At 46.1% G+C, this 13538-nt stretch overlaps 1 protein-coding gene across 4 annotated transcripts in view; it reads right to left on the bottom strand.

Annotated features, from left to right (window-relative positions):
• Nucleotides 1-2669: 2669 nt before the first annotated feature.
• The window catches only part of Epb41l1 (erythrocyte membrane protein band 4.1 like 1), a 68233-nt gene continuing 57364 nt past the window's right edge, over nt 2670-13538 (bottom strand). For all 4 annotated transcript variants that reach the window (XM_026383243.2, XM_077800239.1, XM_026383246.2 and 1 more), the window contains 3 exons: nt 11905-11985; nt 11433-11549; nt 2670-6053 (listed from right to left, as the gene is read on the bottom strand). In XM_026383243.2, the coding sequence (XP_026239028.1) occupies nt 6045-6053; nt 11433-11549; nt 11905-11985 (207 nt within the window). In that variant the 3' untranslated portion in view covers nt 2670-6044. The remainder of the gene's footprint in view (nt 6054-11432; nt 11550-11904; nt 11986-13538) is intronic.

The following is a 13538-nucleotide window of genomic DNA, read 5'->3' as shown; positions in this document are numbered from 1 at the left end:
CTTATTCAGGCTATAAATGTACACTGAGGGACAGAAACTGCCTGTCTTGTTCTGCACTGTTTCTCTTGGAACTTGGTGTTACTAGGTGGTCTTCCTTCAAAGCTGGCTTTGAATAAAGCCTATTTTCCTACCAAATTAATTCAGAATATTTCTGATTGAGCCATCATAGCCTAGCCTCTCTTCCCCTGTTCCCAGGTACTGGTGCTGCCCAGTTAACACAAAGTCATCTTGGTACAAAAAGTATGCATTTAATTAATAATGACAGCAATATGATATTCCTGTGCTAGGTGATTGTATCAGTCAGGGTTTGACCACCAAAGAAGCAGAGCCAGTAGGAGGTAGATATTAGGTAATTTATTGCAAGGAATTGACTTATGCAATTGTGAGGACTAGGAAAACAACACCAAAATCTGTACAGCAAGCTACTCAGATATTTTTGATCTTTACACTAAACCTAGAAAATAGGTATTAGTATTCCCAATCTACAAAATAAAAAACTGAGGTTCAGGGAAGGGTTAGGCAGTCAGAGAGTGGCAGATCTGGGAAGCAAACCAGTATCTACCTGGCTATTCTTGTCCCTGTGCTGCTCCTCCTTAGCTTGTCAATCACGCTTCCTCAGTGCCAGCTCAACACACCAATCTGTCTAAGTCAAAATTCATCTCTTAGGAGGTTGCAGACTGGGCCAGGTCCTGAAGCATAGTTAATCACAGTGAACTGCTGCAGATTAATCAGAGGTTGCCTTTGCAGTTATGCACATAAATTCTGTCAGTTCCATTTCCTGCACATAGAACCTCAGCTCTCTCCCTCTTTCCCCACTCCAACTTAGGTGCTGAACTCTGTGGTCTGGTCTTAGAGCCTCCTAATCCAGGTGGGTTCACCATCTTCTCAGCAACTCCAGGGCATCGAACAGATGATGACCCAGGGATCCCACCTTGTGGGGTTGCATGTCCATACAAATCAAGGTTTCCCAACCTTGGCACTGTTGACATTTGGGGTCAGATAATTCTTTGAGGTACACAGCTGTCCTGCATATTGTAGGATTTTAGCAACATCCTGAGCTCTAACTTTTAGATACCAGTAGCACATCCCTTGGATCTGCAAACCAAAAATATCTTCAGACATAGCCAGATGTTCCTTGGGGAAGAAATCATTCCCCTTACTCAGTTGAGAAATGTTGTTCTAGTTGAAGCACTCTAGATTATTCCCAAGAAGCAGAGAGGATAGCCCTGCATCCATGGGAGACAAAAGTACTGATCCAGAAGGTGTGGGGTCCTTAGGAGTTATGTAGGGACTCAATGCTTGCAAACCAAGTTGTGTTCCAGAACCCTAGAGGTGACAAATTATTAGAGGGAACCTATAAAAACTCAGGAAAGGGTTCACAAAGTTTCTTGCAACAATTGCCTTTGACAAGGGACAGGAATTCCAAGAATATTGAAGAATTATTTGTTACTGCATTGCCTTTTGTGTCATTTAATGAATTACCTTTACAAAGAAAAAAAATCATATTTAGTATTTGAAATTATAGGGAAATACTTAGGATATAAGTTTTAAAAAGTATTTAGAATTGTATACACAAAATGACTTCAACTCTGAAAAAGAGCATATACATGGAAAAAAGACTTGCCTGTAAGATTTTGGACAATACAAAAAGGTGGAGTAGAGAGTCACTTGATAGAATAAAATGGAAAGTGTGCTATATGTACCTCAGATGGCACAAGGAATGAGTTTAAGTTTTACCCAGATATGGTTTTTGACTTTTATATTTTTTGCATTTATTTTTATGGAAACCTCCTTTATTTGCAAGTGACACTAATTTTTTTATGGAAGTAATAGTTTCCTTTTAAAATAAGTTTAGTTTGTTTCCCCAAAGTGAGTCATTTTAAGGAAAGAGTAGTCAACAATGGGCAGTTGGTGTGAGGGTATGGAGTATATATGAAGGTTGTAAGCAAAGCTGAAGTTGGGGGTTGCTGAACATACTCTTCCTTAGGCTCCCAGTGAGGTGGGTGTTGCAGGAAAAGACCTGAGCAGAGGTGCTTTTCTTTCAAGAAGAGGAGGGACCCCATGCTGTTCTTCCATATAACACACCCTCCAGGTCTTGGGGCATGTATACTTACAGTTTCCTCTGCTTAAAACATTCTCACCCACATTCTTCATTTTACTTGATCTTTCTCTTCATTCAGCTCAAAAATCACCACCCCAGGGAGGCCCCAGCTGGCTGCCTTGCCCCGACCCGGAGGTGTTGGGGATCAAACCAAGGACCTCACACCTGCTAAACATGTACTCTCTCTCACTCAGCCCTGGTCACTTTAAAGTGACCTCCTTCAGTGGCCCGCCATCCTCTCCCTCTTGTGTATTTCCTTGCTGGTGCTAACCATCTGCAGTTGTCTTGGTCTGGTTACCTGTTTTGTTGACTGTTTCTTCCACTAGCCTCTGAGCTCCTGGATGGCAAGGAGGTTGCCTCGTTTGTTGTACCTACAGAACCGAAGCCCAGTCCTGGGCCACACCGGGAGCTCCAAACATTTGTAGAATACAAGTATTCTAAGTTGAGGTATCTCTGCTCCAGTTTTAGTCCTTCCCATAATACTTACTCATACCAGTGGCCAAGGTCGAAGAGAGGGAGAGAGAGGGAGACTAAGGAAGTCTGTGATTCAGCATCAAACACATTTATTTCACTTTTATTGAGTATACAAGAACAGAGAGCACACGCATACAGCACGGAGCACTGAGGTGGGGGAGCGTGGGGACGAGAGAGGAGAAGGGGTGTGAGTAAAAAGGAACAGGACAGCATCGCAGTTGGTTGGTAAGGTGCTTTGGAAAAAAAAATTATTTAGAGTGATGTTGCTCATGCAATTTCAGGCCAGTCTTGGAATGTACTTGCAGGATTCAAAAACTGAAACAGGTCCTGGCACTTTCTGTACCCTCAGATGGAAAAGATCCAGAGAAAGCAAAATAAGAGAAAATAAAGATTGCTAGGATGGCAGAGTGGGAATAAACCCTGGAGAGTATCTAGTTCACCCTGCTCATTTCACAAGTGGGGCTCAGTGGCCAAAGGAGGAATGCGACTAACCCAAGGTCAGATGGTGAGTCAGGGGCTGAGTCAGAATGGTCACCTAGAACCTTGACTGCCCTCCAGGACTTTTCCCGCTATGCTACCCAGCCTCCCAGATGGAGAGGCAGCACAGAAAGGATGAGAAGTATAAAAAAGGAAAAATAGGTTGAAGACAGACAAGACAAACGTCTCTATTCTCTATGGAGAGGAGGAGGAAATAGTGCCCTAGATTTCAGCTTTGTAGGTTCCCTTTTCCCTGGTGTCCCTGCTTGCTACTCCATAGAAGGAAGGTCACAGCATCCATGGGATGGGGATCTCCCCAAACCCTGGTGGCCCACAAGCTAAGCCCAGTCACTTCATCCCCACCCTGAAGCCCAGTGTCTGTAGGCAGGTGCAAAACCCAGAACAAATATCCTCCCTTTGAGGTGTCTCCAGTGTGCTCATGATGCCTGGTTCTTGCAGACAGTGGGGCCTGAGCCAAAATCCTAGTGGCTCTGAGAGGATGGAGCCATTCCAGTTCTTGGCCCAGGAAGAGTGGGAATTCTTAGGTTGAGAAGGACAGGAAGAAAGTTCTGTGGCTTCTCTACAAATCCTGGTAGATAGAGTGTGCTGCTGCACTTAGAGGGAGTTCAGTGGATCCACTGGCCTGCACCAGGCAGCAGTGGGGGACATGGTCAACCCTGCAATCTGAGAGATTTGCTCTACTTCCCATTTGCCCACAGAGACAAAAGATATTCTAGTTTCTTGTTCTATTTCAGGTCAGCACCAGTTAAATTGCTAAGGTATACATTATAGGGTTAACTGAGAAGCCAAGTGGGGTACATCTATGCTGGGCCCTCTGGAGGACATCCCTGGGTATGTCAAATGAGTTGGGAAAAGGCTCTCAGATGGGCCAGGCACGGCTGCGAACATAAGGCTGGTCAAGGTGATTTTCCAGATCTCTCCTCTCCTTCACACTTTCTCTTTCCTCCTGAGAACAGTGCCTGGCCCAAATGGGTACTCAATAAATATTTGTTGTATGAATTTATTGACCACTTTAGAAGCAAGGCTGAGAAATTAAAGTGCTGTGGGACATTTTCTCTCAGAAGGAGATTCTCCCTGAGCAGGCAAGCCTGAGGGAGCTCATGTGTGCCAGGGGGCAATGCCAAGCTTGTAACAGGGCTTATCCAAGGGCTTCTGTGGTCTCAAGACAATTGCTGGGACTTCCAGGGCAAAGGCTCAGAGCTCAGATGCAGACTGAGCAGGAGGTCTCCTGGGTCAGGATCTTACACAGAGACGGAGCCTTTGGATAACATTGCCCTTTGCTCTCCATTGTTAGGGGTAGGGGAGGCCTTTGGAAATGCAGTTTTGACCTACTGGGGTCTGTCCTGTGTTCATGGCCTTTTCATCATGGCTACTTTGGCCCAGGAAAAAGAGAATGACTCAGAATATGAAAGGAGAAGAGGAGAAGACTGAGCTGGGCATTTCACGGAGCCAGGTTAGTGCCACCATCTTCTACCTTGGCCAGGGGCACCACCTCCCTTCGGGTGTGGAGCTAGTCATCAGGGAAGGGCAAGACATGGCAAAAAAAAAATCATCATAATAAAACAAAGAGAGGACTGAAAATCAAGGCAAGCCCCCTAGGGAGGTAGGAGGACTGAGCTAGGGGACCTCTACTGTGGGGACCTCAGCAGCAGAGTCCCAACTCTGGACACTGGATCTGAGCACAGAGCAGGTCCTGGCTGCTACTGCTGGGGGGAGAAGGCATCTTGGACCGGCATATTCAGGCCTCTGTTATTTCCTTCTTGGTGAGCCCCCATGTCTCCACTGGGGGCCCCACTCTCCCCACCAATCACCCAATTACAAACACCACACACAGTATTACTACACTGAACCCATCAGCCCCAACTGGGAGCCGCTGCACCCAAAGTCCAGGTCTCCTCAGCTGGGCTAGTTCAGCAAGATCTAGGGACCTTGGGATACATCAATCACAGTCAGATAATTATAATTTTAAAATGTCAGCTTCATACTTACCATCACTGTTTATTTTAATATTTGTTTCCTGTTATATGTAATATACATAACTTAAAAGCACATCCATACAAATCTCCTACGAGCTGCACCTTCATCAAGAGAAACCAGAAACATACAATGTCTACTTCCCTTTCCGCGGCTTCATTTTCTGTTCTTGCTTTCTCTTCTTTTCTTTTTCTTGTTTCAAATGAGAGTCATCTGCAGTGGCCCTCAGCAGGACCAGGACACAGAGGGGGAGATGGGGCAGGATAGGGGCAGGAGGGAGCCGAGACAAAAAAATGACGACAAGACGTGTGAGAGTTGAGGATGAGGGGAGGCGGAAGAAAAGAAGGTGGATTTTGCAGCCCAGTGTCAAGACCCAGAAAACAATAATCCAGTGTTCCTGCTCCTCTTTTCCAAGTGGGAGATTTTCTTTCTTTCCTTCTTGGAGAATGGTTGCCTGTGTGTGACTTGCTGCTGCGACTTCTCTTGCTTGGCTGCATGATTGTTTTCCTTTGCATTTGAGGGGGCAACAGTTGATGGAGAAGAACAAATGGAACGCTCGTCCACGGACTGGACTGTGCACAACCAGGGTTGAATGGAACTTCTACAATCATCGTGGTCTGGCTTGCTTTTGTGGTTTGCAGAAGAACATGGAGAGGAAGGGATTATGGTTGTTGTCATTTTTTTTTTCCTGAAAAATCCCACCAATTATTCAATTTGTCTGCAAAGGAAATGTAGGTTGTGGCAGATGTTGGTTGTTGCTGTCGGCCGACTGCTCCGCCAGCCCCAGCAGCAGTGCAAGGACGCGGTGTTTCCTGTATATATATCTATATCTATATATATCTATATATATATGCTTTCCCTTCCCAGTCTCTCATCAGTGACAGTACGTTGCAGCTGGGACATGAGTGTTGGTGTCGGAGAATCCAGATTGAAGGCCCCTTCTTAATGGTTTTCTGGCGTGGGTTGGACCAGACATGCCAGCACCCCTTCACGGAGGTCAGGATTCCTGGCAGCCAGAGGCAGGGGGGCACAAAGGAAAAAGAGGAGGACAAGGAAATTTAGTAACTTTTGTCACTCACCTATAAATACAAGGCAAGAAGTTACTTTAGCTACCCTTTACCACGTGCCCTTTGCTTTGATTCAGAAAGGTAGAGTGGCTTGTGCAAGGCCACACAGCTTGTGTGTGGCCCCTGGGAACCGACCCACATTCGCCCGACTCCAGAGTCCATGTGTGTTCACCGACTTGCTTCCCGGGAGACACATTTTTTACTTTGGCCTGAAAATTTGTTAAGATGTCCTCTAACAATGGGGAGCTAAGATCACAGTCATTTCACTTTTTCTTCCTATCTTGACTCAGTTCTATGAAATATTTGGTTATGATTACAGACATTCTGTCTTTTTTTGTTTTTCTCTTTTGTTCTCCATGAGTCTGTTGTGCCCTGGAGATGAAACCCTAGACTACAGTGTTTATTTTTTATTTGTATTTTTTTGTGGTACTGGGGATTGATCCTGCGGGTACTCTACCACTGAGCTATATCCCCAGCCCTTTTATTTATTTATTTTTGAGACAGGTTTCAATAAGTTACTGAGGCTGGCCTTGAACTTGTGATCCTCCTGCCTCAACCTCTCAAGTCCCTGGGATCACAGGCATGCATCACCATGCCCTGTGAGACCTCAGTGTTTAAATAAAGAAACCAAAGCCTGGATTCCAGCTCAGGCTTGAGTCTACAACTCAGAGTTTAAGGAGATGGACTCCAAAATCAGACTCTATGAGTTCAAATCCCACCCCCCTGAGCTGGACTCTGAAATCAGACTCTATGAGTTCAAAACCCACCCCCTGGCTCTGAAAATCATGGGTGCATTTCTTAACCTCTTTAAGCCTTAGTTGCTTCTATACAATGGGTCCCACCCCACACAGTTATAAAGAGGAGTCTCATCAAGGACCTAGCACATGGTCAGTACTGAATATACAGCAGCTGTTCTCATTATTACTATTGCCCTGATCTCCTGAAGGGCAAGGGCACCAGTGCCCAACACTGTACCTGCCATGTGGCAATGACTCAAAACCATTTAGCACATGGAATATCATCCCTGCCTTTGCCACTTACAGAAGGTCAAGTGCTAAAGAAGTTGCCAAAAAGGGATCCTTCTTGTTCATCCAAGATCTTGCTTGGATCCTTCTTGACAGATGGGAAAACTGAGGCCCAGAGGAAGTCAATGTTTTAGCAAGTTGGTTCCTGTTTTAGAACAGGTCAGTTTTCCCCCATGTAGTTAAATTTTTGAAGGCATGGCAGCTTTAGGAGCTGGGTGAGTGCCACCCCCTTGCTGGCAGAGTTTGGAAGGCAGGTGCTCTCTGAAGGAAGTGGGCCAGAGGGAGAAGATGGAGCAGAAACCACACATCTGGTCTGTGAGGTTTCAGGAGAGAAGGTGAGGACTCGTGTGACATGGATGTGTTTTTCACACTCACAGCAAGAACTTCAAGGAGGAAGTTTAAGATGGAAGACCAAGATCCAACTGGAGCAGAGACAGATGTTTTTGGAAGAATCAGGAAAGAGAAGAGGAAGACCAGCAAGATGAACACCCTTGTGGGAACAGGGTCTCAGGCTGGTGGTGAAAGTCTATGGTCTGACTTATTAGGGCTCTCCTGGTCCCCTAAACACAGCAAGATCTCAGAGGGACAAGAGAGCAGGTTTTCCCTACTGAGCACATTCTTCCTGCAAGATGCCGTCCCTATATGTCACAGATGCTGTTGAATTATTTCAGCAGCTCCTATTTATAAATGAACACCACTGGACCAGTGAGGAAACTGAGGCCCAGAGAGGTTCCAGTGGGCACACAGCTCTCAAGGTATATTTGGCTCCAAAACCTGAGCATATTCTTTCTGTTCGATTCCTAACTAGGTTTTTGTTTATTTGTTTGTTTGTTGTTTCTTAGATCAGCAGGCTACACTTTAAGCTTGCTCATTGATTAATGATTGCTCTATAAGTCAGTGTAATCAAGCTAATGGATATGTGAGATGTCCTCAAAAGACCACAGGCAATTCAGAAGCACCAGGGCATCTAAACACTACTGTATTACAATTTATTCTTCCAGGTGTATTACAGCAGAGTGCCTATGTGCAGCGTTTTTTAGCCTACTTTCAGTTAATGGTAATGATGATCATAATGAACTTCTATTGGGCACTATGCTAAGTACCACCTATGTATGATCTCTGTAACCCTGTGAGAAAGAGACTACAGAAAGTCAGTGTGATGAGGAGGCTAAGACCATAGGGTAGATATGGAGTCTAACAGATTAGGCTTAGCCTAATCAATCCATCATGGTCCCTGCTCCCTGATGGTGAACAAGCCACCTAATGTCTCTGAGCCTCAGTTTCCTCATCTGTAAAATGAATTAGCAGACAATAGTACTTATATCAGCAAAGAGCTTGGTGCCTGGGTCAGTATAAGCACTCCATAAATGATAGCAATTTTTAGTTATTACTATGATTGTCATTGCTGTTTGGCTGATGAGGAAACACAGTCTGAGAAGAAAAAATTGCTTGCTCAAGGTTATATAGACAATAAAGAGCAGGGCTTGTGATTAGAATCAGGCCTGTAGGACTGCAGGGCTTTTCTTTGGGGTAACAAGATATATCTATCCACTACAACAATGATTTTGAAGCACCTTCAGGAAGAGTTTCTAATTCAGGAAAGACCACCCCCTAGACCTGGTGGGCGTTACTCTCCTAAGAATCAGGGGTGGTAAAGCATGGGGTGGAAAAGGCAAGGGGAAACTGGCTCTCCAGGACAACATAAACAAGGTGACCTTTACAGAATGATCCCCAGAAAGGATGGAGGGAGGGAGGGGGAGAGCATGAATATGAATGGTGGTATGTGGGGGCAGAAACATCAAGAAAGAACAGAAGAGGAGGGAATGAGACAGCTTAGGAGCAGTGAGGGGGCAGATGTAAGAGACTCCAAGGTGGTGGAAGAGGCCAGATGTGGAGGCTGGGACAAGAACCCTGAAAGGCCAGAGAAAGGGGAAGGCCGGAGCCTGGGGGCGGGGGCTGGCTGGGAATCCCCAGGGAAAGATGAGGAATGAAAGAGAATGAAGAAGAAATGAGCAACACACAAGGGACCCCCAGGGTCACACAACAGCCAGAAGAACACAACCAGAAGGGGGCTTGCCCTACCTCTTCACTCTGAAAATGAGGACCCTGAGTCCCCCACAAGGAAAAAAAAAAACTGACCCATGGTCACACGCTGGTCAGGGGAATGGCTAGAGCTGGTCCCTGGATTCCCAGTACAGAGCTCTTAGCAATAGTGGCTCCTACACCTGACTGCACAGGGCCTCCCTAGGATTCCCAGGTACTCCAGTACCCAGGTCTCCTCCAGCCTCTCCAACTCAGAGGGTTCTCCAGTACTTGTATACTAAACAAGGTTCCCAGGTGAGGCAGCCAGTTCTGCACCAGCTTGGGAAGTGACCTACCCTCTGCCACTCTGAGATTTGAGGAGAGAAAGTAAGAATTACTAGACAACAGAGAGGACAAGAGTGACAATGACTTGTATAAAAGTTTTTTTTCTACACAGGAGCTTTTCTAGATGATATTTATTAATTTTTCTAAACTTTTCTAGGTAAATAGAACACTTTAACTCCAAAATAAAAATTTTAATTTTAACTTACATTAAACAGTGATAGAAAGAAACAGGTGAAATTCATTTTAATAATATATTTTGGGGGCTGGAGGTGTAGCTCAGTGGTAAAGTACTGGTCTAGCATGTGTAAGGCCCTGGGTTTGATCCCCAGCACCACCAAAACATAGAAAAACAAAATAAAAGATCTCTCTCCCCCTCAGTGTGTGTGTGTGTGTGTGTGTGTGTGTGTGTGTGTGTGTGTGAGAGAGAGAGAGAGAGAGATACATAAAACTTAACCCAATATATCCATTACAATTTCTGTAAAAATTATTGAGATAGTTTACCTTTTTTCAAATTAAATATTCAAACTCCTACATTTATTCACACTTAAAGAAGATCACTTTTGGGGGGCTGGGGTTGTTGCTCAGTGGTAGAGCACTTGCCTAGCATGTGTGAGGCACTGCGTTCAATCCTCAGCACCACATTAAAATAAAGAAAGAAAGAAAGAAAGAAAGTTATTGTGTTCATTTACAACTTAAAAAAAAAGAACAATATATTTTGGATTAGCCAATTTCAAGTGCTCAACATCCATATTTGGCTAGTGGCTACCCTATTAAATAGCACAGAAAGAACATGTCAATTATTGTAGAAAGAGTTCTATTGACAAGTCTGCTCTAGACCAAAGGTTAACAGCCTTTCAATGTAGCAGAAAAATGTTTAAGTATGCTAGTTTCATTTATTTAGGGAAAAGGGCAAAAAAAGGAGACCACCTGTTATTTATGGGATCTTTGACATAGATTTTTTTTCATTGTGTAAAAATGTATAAAGTGCACAAACCAAGTGTCAATAAGATTGTGACAAATTTTTATGTGTATGCTCCCATGTAACCAGTAGGAGATACGTTCCTAGCACCCAGAAGGTTCCCCTGCACTTCTTTACTGTAACTACTGCATCCTAGAAGTAACACCATTCTGAATTTTACCATCATTGGGATCAAAGTTTTGCCTGTTTTTGAACTTCCAATAAATAGAATCATGACATGTACTTGCTGTGTCTGCCTTATTTCATGCAACTCAATATTTGTGAGATTTTGTTTTATAGGTCTGATAAAATGTGGTAAGCTTCAAGAGGTGCCAGAAAAACATCACTCCCAGTTTAGGCTGCTGGAGGCCTTATGTTCCCTAATACCATCTCATTTCTCTTATTCCAAGGCACTGAGGGCCCACAAAGAAACAGGAAGACATTGGGGGCTGTAAGATTATAATCTCAGGAAGCCTATGAAGTCAAGGCTTTGCAGTCCCAAAAGACAGATGGGATCAAGGGCTTTGGGTATCATGTCCCCTTAGCAACATCCAGTGACCTGTGATGGAGTCAGAGACTCGAGGACAGGAATGTGACACTGGGCCTGGTAGGACTTTTTCTGATTCCAGCTTATAGGTAGTGTCCAGTGAGGTCATGTGAACCTCCCTCTGTTCCCCACAATCCCAAGTGTCACTCCTCTGTCCTCTTTTCTTACCACTTCTGGATTTACTGTTCTGGGTTTGAGGCCTGGAACCCCAAAAGAAGGAATCGAGAATACTCCATCCCCTCCTTCCTCTGACTCCCATTTTGGGGGAGCTGCCCCTCTCTTTGACCTGCAAATCAGGCAGGTGAGGGGTCAAAGCTGCACTAGGGATCAAGCCACTTGGGCTGGCAGGTTGAAATGACCACCTGAGGATCTTGCTACTGCTACCTCCTCCTCTGGCAGCCACTGTACTTTGGAGCCTTACCTGTGGCTTCTTGTCTCTCTCCTCGGGGGATGGGTCTGTCTCTCTGTATACGACAGCTTTGGTTACCAGCATGTCAGGATGCTGTAGCTTGGCTTCCTTGATGGCCAAAGCCAGGGCCTGGTGGGTAGAATAACACAGTGAGGCGCCATGGACCAGTGAGAGGAGGGAAGCTGGAGAACACAAGCTCTTTAGTGCACAGCTGGGGAAATGGGGGGGGAGAGTGGGGGGGAGTGGGGGGGAGTGGGGGGGTGGGGAGGGTGGGGGGCAGAGTGAAATGCTTAGATAGACTACAGCTCCCATCTTCTGGCCCCTTCTGTCTCCTATTCAATGACTCTTCCTTGTGGGCTCCTTCTCTGAAAGGGTCAGCAAGAAGTAGACACTTTCCCTGCCCAAAACAGTGGCCATCCATGGGTCACCCACTATAGGAGGGACTGGGCAGTGCTGCCAGAAATGACATCCCCTGTCCCCATACCTGGTCTTGGTCCACATCTTCATCCCCAGTAATGATGATTCGCTTCTCAATCCTTGTCTCAGAAAATCCTCCCTTCACAGTCTACAAGGGAAACGAAGAAGGAAAGGAAAAGCCAGGTGAGGTCTCTTTTGAGTCTGCTGGGGCAGCGGGCCATGACTGGAAACCTACCCAAAGCATCTCTTAAGGGCAAGACACCAGCAGTGTGCCCCTCTCTCCTGGCTTCCTCGGCATTTTCCTTTGCTAGTTCTGGGAATTCAGACAGCAGATCTCGCCCGGTTGCCACCACTCCCCAACTACCACACAGTTCCAAGCCTAGCTCAGAAGCTGCCTCCCTCATCCTGGTTGGCAGTGCCTCAGATTGTCCTGTCACACTACTCCCGGGGGGAGCTAAGTCTGTATCTCTCTGGCTCTGGGCCTCTCTGACTGTGCTGGTTTTATGGGCTTGCTCCTCACCAGGCTGCAGGCTTTTGCGGGCAGGGCCCGTAGTTTGTTTATATCTGTACCCCCTCCTCCCCAACTCCCTTGCCCAATCTGACCAGGGCGGTGCCGAATGTAGGTTTGTTGAATGAACACATGAATGAAATGTGAATGGTGACAAGGTTCTACCTTAAATGACTTTGAACAATACTACGAGAGAAGATTGTACTATGATACTTATTACCTCCACTGTTTGCTGGGGTCTGGAAGCAAGTTTAGAAGAAGGGCAGGACCTAACTGTTTGGCATATTTAAGGAGGATGTGGCTGGGGGAAATCCCAGCTGGAGTTGGGGGGGTGGGACAGAAAGAGGGGGCTCCCAAATGGCACGGCCAAGAGGGACTGTATGCTGTGGGGTGTGTGATATAAGCCCTTCCCATAAGGCTTGCAGAGCCATTGACGCTGCTCACTAAAGCTTTTGGTGCAAGGATTCTTTCGGGGAAACATGACAAAGTACTAAGTCCTGCGTGGGAGCAGGCAGGGACAGAGTCTGTGTGCACAAAGGCCAGTGCTACTCATCAGACTTACTGGATGGCTCTGTAGGACCTCAGTCACAACCCCCAGGGCTCAGCCTGGCGCCTCCAGGCTTGCAGCCCTGAATGAGCCCTCTCCTGTCTCCCTCCTGACAACTCAGAGGTGGTTGTGTGGCCACCTGCTCCTCTCCCCCATCTGTTGTCCTCATTGGCTGCTTCATGGCTGCTACCTGCAGGAATGCTTCCCTCCTCTGGTCTTTCCTCCTCCCAGCTCCAACTTCCACCTGGTCCAGGCCCTAGCCCCCAAGCCTTTGGTTTTATTGTTGTTGTTGTTTGTTTTTTCAAGCTCTCTTCCTAACTCTCCTTCTTTTTTCCATCTATCTGTACCTCCTGGAGGACCTAAGGTCCTTTCTGAAGCTTGTTTTCACTCGGCCACTGCTCAGTTTGAAAACTTCCATGGTTTTCTAATTTCCTTTAGACTCAGACCTCCCATAGTTAGATACTTCCTGGTACCTGCCTTATTTGCTCTGTTCTATGTTCCCCTGCCCCCAGCCGGCCTAATTTTCCTGTTCCATCCTCTACATGCTGCTCCCCATTTCCCACAGACATGCCCCACTTATGCCACCTCCGGCAGCCCCAGGCACAGAGGCCAGCGTGAGGTCGATGCTCGGTAGCACTTGCTCAAT

The sequence above is a fragment of the Urocitellus parryii genome, chromosome 6 (genome assembly GCF_045843805.1).
Source record: "Urocitellus parryii isolate mUroPar1 chromosome 6, mUroPar1.hap1, whole genome shotgun sequence".
Classification (NCBI taxonomy): Eukaryota; Metazoa; Chordata; class Mammalia; order Rodentia; family Sciuridae; genus Urocitellus; species Urocitellus parryii.
Note: the sequence above shows the minus strand (reverse complement) of the source record. Positions and strands in the feature narration are given on the sequence as shown.